Source organism: Sus scrofa, chromosome 5, assembly GCF_054392235.1.
Source record: "Sus scrofa isolate SSC_HxYL_T2T_F1_AM1 chromosome 5, Sscrofa_HxYL_maternal_Yorkshire_Landrace_v2.0, whole genome shotgun sequence".
NCBI classification, from domain to species: domain Eukaryota; kingdom Metazoa; phylum Chordata; class Mammalia; order Artiodactyla; family Suidae; genus Sus; species Sus scrofa.
The window spans coordinates 86,002,806-86,009,300 of NC_139387.1; the positions used below are offsets into that span (position 1 = coordinate 86,002,806).

At 39.3% G+C, this 6,495-nt stretch overlaps 1 protein-coding gene across 1 annotated transcript; it reads right to left on the reverse strand.

Annotated features, from left to right (window-relative positions):
* Positions 1–538: 538 nt before the first annotated feature.
* Positions 539–1,456, reverse strand: LOC100156793 (olfactory receptor 8S1-like). The gene has a single exon (XM_005664176.3). The coding sequence runs from the start codon at positions 1,454–1,456 to the stop codon at positions 539–541; it is 918 nt and encodes a 305-aa protein (XP_005664233.3).
* Positions 1,457–6,495: the final 5,039 nt, after the last annotated feature.

Genomic DNA, 6,495 nt, shown 5'->3' on the forward strand with positions numbered 1-6,495 from the left:
TGAAGTAGATAAATATGTTATTTGTAGTCTCTACTGGACACGAGTAAGTTCAATGAACAATTTCAAATATCTTAAGAGAATGAATGGTCCCGCATTGACCATGTGCTCATTCCTCTACCAGCCACTGTGTCAGGAAGAATGAGTGAATAATGAGAGGAGGAGGGGGAAGATTTGAGGACGCCGTGACCAACAATCTCTCTGGAACCATAATGAACACATGGTGTTTAGTTACTGGAAGAATGACAAAGATAACCTAAACTGGCAATAACAATGTCTACCATACTGTGTGTAATAAATTAGATATTTTTGTAAGAAAAGCTGCCAGATAAAATGTTTATCTATCCTCCTTCCTCTAACTTGGATTGAACTGGTATTATTCCAGAAAATAACTACCTTTTTGTAAGTACTTTTAAGAAAAACTGTATGGCATGTTGCAGACCCTTGTATCTGAGAATTCTTCTTAAGATTTAGCACCATTTATGCCAATTCTATCCAATTTCTTCATCATTCTGATTTTTTTAGTCTATGATTTGAAGTACTAGAAACGTTTTCTCAATGTTCTTCTCACAGCTGCCTTTACCTCCTTGTTCTTCAGGCTGTAGATGAGGGGATTCAGCATGGGAGTGACCACACTGTACTGCAAGGAGAAGATTAACTCTTGAGTGGATCCTGAATTTGGCATGAGATATCGGAGTAAACCTGAGCCATAAAAGAAGACCACAGCAGTGAGGTGGGAGGAGCAGGTGGAGAAGGCCTTACTTCTGCCTTTTGTGGAGCTGATGCTCAGGATGGTGAACAAAATGCGAACATAGGAGAAAAATATCAAGAGGAAATTTCCAGTGAAATGTAGGAGGCTGGAGCAGAGCAGGGCAGTAAAACTTGCAGATACATCAGAGCAAGACAAAGGGTAGAGAGAGGGCAGCTCACAGCTAAAGTGGTGGATATTCTGACCCTCACAGAAGTCTAAATTGAGAGCTACAAGGATATTGATGAGAGCATCCAGAAAAGCCAAGCTCCAGGAGCCCCACACCAGCCCCATACACAGCTGTCTATTCATCACCTGGCCATAGAGCAGAGGGGAGCTGATGGCAACAAAGCGGTCATAGGCCATGACCGTGAGTAGGCAGGATTCGGTGCCCCCGGTGGCAAACACAAAGAACACCTGAGCGAGGCAGCCCTCTACTGAGATGGTTTTCTTCTCTGACAGGAGGTTCTCCAACAGCTTGGGCACAGTGACAGAGGAGTGGCAGAGATCTAGGAAGGACAACTGTCCCAGGAAAAAGTACATGGGGATGTGGAGCTGGGAATCCACCCAGATCACCAGCAGCAGCATCAGGTTCCCCATCAGGGTTAGGATGTAAATGACAAGGAACAGTACAAAGAGCAGAGCCTGGATTTGGGGGTCAGCAGACAGTCCAAGGAGGATGAACTCTGAGACAACGCTGTGGTTTCCCATTGCCTTCAGTGTTGTCTTTGGAATGCAAGAAGAAAATCAAGTGAAGTCTCTTCCTAGGTCTAACATATACCTACGTGTATTAACTCTCTCCATTCACAAAGTTTCATGCCTGCTCAAAAATTTATGTTCCAAAATGACAAACTTCCCTAAGTATCTAGATTTACCAAACCTATAAGAATCTTTTCTGTGGGATCCCAACCCTAGATCAACTCCCTTACCACCATGACTGTTCTTTCTTTAATGTATTAGAGTTTGTTATTGTTTCATTATTAAAAATTACTGTTGGATGTTTGTAAACTGTTGAGAATAAACTAGTAGAGAAGGGAAAATTGCAGGAAGAATAAGAGAAAATTGCAGAAATGATGTCTCCAAAAGCAGTTGGGTCTCAGAGTAGAAGCAGAGCAAGGCCAAAGGTGGGAGAGGGTTTCCTTCATCAAATGTGCATGAAGCCAGGAGATTTGGCATTAGGAAGGAAGCAGTTCTCACCTAATGGCTTTTGTTTTTCACTAAATTTTTAAATACGGTCATTAATGGAAAGTGAAGAGGGGCAGTGGCTGGAGATTTGCAGAGTGGGGAGAAAGGGAATTAATTAGAGCGAAAACAGCATAGACATATCCCAGATGTCATATAACTGATCACAGGAAACTGCTGACCAAGATGGGAACATACTCTGCTCACAATCTCCATGCCCAGCATGTACAATCTATGCAGATTGCACTACAATCAGCCCTTGCCTGTGCCTTCGTGCCATTTGTAAATATAGGCCATCCATAACTTTCTCAAGTTTGGCCTTCTTTTCCTCTATTCTCTATTCCAACTTACAACCAGACTCAGGATAACCCTTCAACACTATGACTCCATCACCTCGACCCTTCCCGTCCTGCTCTGTCTCTCATGTTCACACTGCAAGACCCACACACTCAGTTTCTTAAAGGACTTGAGTCCTCTCCCATGTTTATCCAGACAATGCCCAGAATTAGGGCTATTCTTAGAAATGAGATTCATATTTCTCACCTAGTTGAGCAATAACTAACACAGAATTAAAAACTTTTTTATATCCAGTGATCCAGAAGATGACTAAGTCTGAATGTCAGTGTGAGAATTCACTGTTAAGATGGAGTTGAAAATTCCTGTTGGACAGAGAGCTCTTTCTTGATTTCTAAAAAGGAAAATAAAAGCATGAGTTGTGCATATTATTTCTAAAAATCTCAACACTCCTCTTATGTGGGCATTATAATAATTTCCTATTATTATTTTTTTCCCTTTCACTCAACACTGTAGCTCTAGCTACAGCAACCTGGATTCATCCTGAGAATATCCCATTGTTGCCAGGAGACACTGGAAATCAAGTCATTAAATACATACAGAGAATCACCCATTATAATTTTGGAGGGCAGCAAAAAGAAAGGTCCCTTCCATTTTTTACTCATTTCTAAATGGAGCCCTACTTACTAGTGCTAGAAATTCCTCAAACTTTGGAGAAATTTATTATCCTACAAATAAAAGCTGAAGAGTGAAAAATCTTGCATATGGCATTTTCATGAAGGGCAGACCTAGAAACTGTACCCTATCAGGGGCCATACTTCCTTACAGGTATTGGTAAGCTGTGTTATTTGAGGCGGTCACAGAAATAAATAAAAACATTATTTTTCTTTAACCTGGAGCTACAATTTCATTGTACTCAGTGAACATAACCAACTCTTCATTTTCTCAGAATGAATGCTTCGGATCCAAACTGAGAATGGGAACAGCTCTGAGAATGTTACTGCTATAAGTTTTCAGTTGTCCTCACAATTAGGACTTAGCGGACTAGATCACATTTCCAAAGAAAGATGGCCTGAGCTCATTGTAGAATGAGACGTATGAAAGTACCTAGCACTGTGACTGGCCCAAAGGAGGTGTTCAAAAATATTATTTAACAATTAAAATGAATGCATGAATGAGTGGATGAATATGTGAATGGAGGAAACTCAGAAGGAGAATGGTCTAGGGCTTTACTACCCATAGAAAACATATCTGATTAGGAATCAGTAAGGGATTTAGACACCCTGGGCTTGCATGAAACCAGATGTGGGAAGAGCACTGGAGAAACATTTTGCCAATGGAGAGGTTTACCCAATGCAATATTTCATATCCTAAACTTCCACATACCTTTGACTGCATAATTATAGGGAATACCTGTAATTAAAGGCACAATTATCTTCTGGACCCTATATGTTTGGATGCTCCGAGAGGGTTATTGTTGAGTCATGAGGTGCCCAAAGTCCATCATTTTCCTGATCTCCTCCCACCTCTTATAGACAGCTCTCAAGTATTAGCTCCTCCAAACTTCTAGGTGTTTGATATAATGTGAGCTTTCAGCACCAGAAACAGGAATACAGTACCACATAGGAAAACTCTTGTCTTAATTGTCCCATAAATGAAACAAAAGCTGAAAATAATCACCTTGGGAACGTTGTGAAGACTTAACTTACTAGCTGAAGTGTGGTGCTGAAGACAACTAAGGTGCTGAAGAATCATTAGGTTCTTTTCTTCACCTTTAATCCAAATGTTTAATTTTCCCCAAAGGAGGACCAGAAGTAATTCTGAGCAGCAGATCAAAACATTGTAGGTAACAGAAGTGAATACCTTATCAGAGATGCTTGAAGGGGCACTACCTGAGCCCAGGGGAACAAAGGTAAGATGAGGGAACGGAAAGAGAAAGGAAGGGCCTGATGAGGGTACTAGGAGGTGCTGGGGATGGAGGGGAGGAGGGTCTCACACAGGGAGCACAAGGGCAGACAAAACATCAGAAAACAGGAAAAAAAATGTTACCAAGACTCTCTTTTCCTAGTGCAAAACATCCTGTTTCTCTGAGCTGGCAGGCATGCTCTGAGCTCAGGAGAATTCACAAGAGAAAAAATACACCATGACTATCCCATCATATGAACTGACATTGATTTTTCTATTTAAGATGTTCTGTGCATAAAGAGAAATACATAAGCTCAGTCCTCAAAAGCCCCTGCAAATAAAGACTTCAGAAAACTCTCCCGAACTTTGATAGCACTGCACTCTTATCCCTTAGTGACTCCCTAAAAAGACAAAGAAAAGAAAAACCTAAAATTCCTAACAAGTAATAAAGCAACTTCTTTCATATGTCCTCTAGAATAACTGCATGAGCTCCTCTTTACACGTCTCCAATACCGTTGATACATTGCTAAGACCATCATCCTAACAAGGAGGTTCAAGTCGACCATTCAGAAGGGCCTGTGGGTTAAGGTGGCCAATGGGATGACAACGTGTTACCTGAAAGCCCAGGGGACATCTAGGTCCATTCTGATTGCTGGAAACCTCAGTCTGAAGCATACATACTTTGGACTCATTAGCTAAAAACAGTTACCGGATGATCCCTCTGGGAACTCCCATTGAAGCTAAGTGACTCATAGCTTACCTTTAGATAATTTGGTTAATGTCACATATTTAATCATTACAGATATTAAAGACATTATTAAATACCACATTATAATTAATTATAGGCCAACGGTAATTTAAATTTACCTATATATTTGACATTTTGGTTTTAGCTCAATTTTTTTTATATCTATAATTGAAAGTTCAACAGCTGAAACTAGAGATCAATGGATAAATTTAACACAAATTAGACAAAGCTGAGGAGGTATTAGTGACTCAGAAGATAGGCCTGAAGAAAATAAGAACTTCCACTTGTATTTTCTTCCCCCTTAAAAAAACTCCTTTTAATTTTTCCTTTAGTGCTAGTCTTCTAGTGGTATATTTATTTACCTTCATCCTTAAAGGATGTTTTACCAGGCATAAAATCCTAACAGGGGAGAGTTTTTTTCTTTAATCTGGTACTTTGAAGATATTACCTCGTTACCTTCTGTCTTGTTTAATGTTTCGAGAAGTCAGTTGTTGGTCTAATCATACTTCTTTGGAATTAATTTGTCTTATTTTCCCCCTCTTGCCACTTTTAATATTTTGATTTTCATAATTTTATTATAATGTGGCAAACTATGACTTTCTTTTTTATTTATCATACTTGGGATTTAGCTGTAGGATTCCTAACATTTGTAGTTGATATATTTTTTCAGTTTGGAACATTTTCATTCATTACCTCACACAGTGCCCTATTTACTTATATATTACCTAATTCTCTCTCTTCTTTAGGACTCCATGCTTATTCTTCTCCTTCTATGCATTGTGTATCTCATACTCTTCTGTTTTTTCTTTATTCTTTCTATGCCTTACTGTATATGTTCTTCTTGTCCATCCTACAAGTTATTAGTACACTCATCAACACTGTCTTTGAATTTATCCTTTAAGATCTTAATCACCCATTGAGTTTTCCCTTTCTGGGATTTTCATGTCAATTTTAAAAATAGTTTCTAGGAGGACTATGCCAAGATTCTCAATCTTGTCTTTCATCTCCATGAATATTTTATTTATTTTAAAGTTACGTGTCTGAATATGTTTTCACTGCCTCTAGCTTTTGTCTCCCCATATTCCTGTTACATTTTTTCTATTTAGAATAGAATGTTATTATGAAAAATGATGGAAATAACTTCAGGTTCTGCATTATATTCTGTTTCTCCAGAGAATCATTTTACTTGCTTCGGTCAGAGAGCAAAGGACATTAGCGATGATCCTGGATGACTCTCAGGTAAATCGCTCATGTAAACTGGGGGCTGAAATGAAGTCGGGCTCTAGTCTACACAAAGCTGGCCTGTTTCCAATCCACTCTGCCTATTCAGAGTGTGGCCCCTTAAGGTTCCAACCCACCCCTTGGTGGTCCTTGGATTCCATTTTCCCCCCACTAACTTTAGGAAATTGTCAAGATAACTTCACATTTTCAACTACCTCTTCAAGATACCTTTACAGGAAAAAGAAACCCCTAAATGCAAGGCTTATTCCTCTGAGCTTCCTTCTTCTTTGAGATGATGGCTCCATAATTCTTCACTGCTTCCATAGCTTTCAAATACCTTCAGAGCAGATCTTTAAAATATGCTGTTCAGCTTTTTAAAAGATTTTAAATGTTTGTTGGC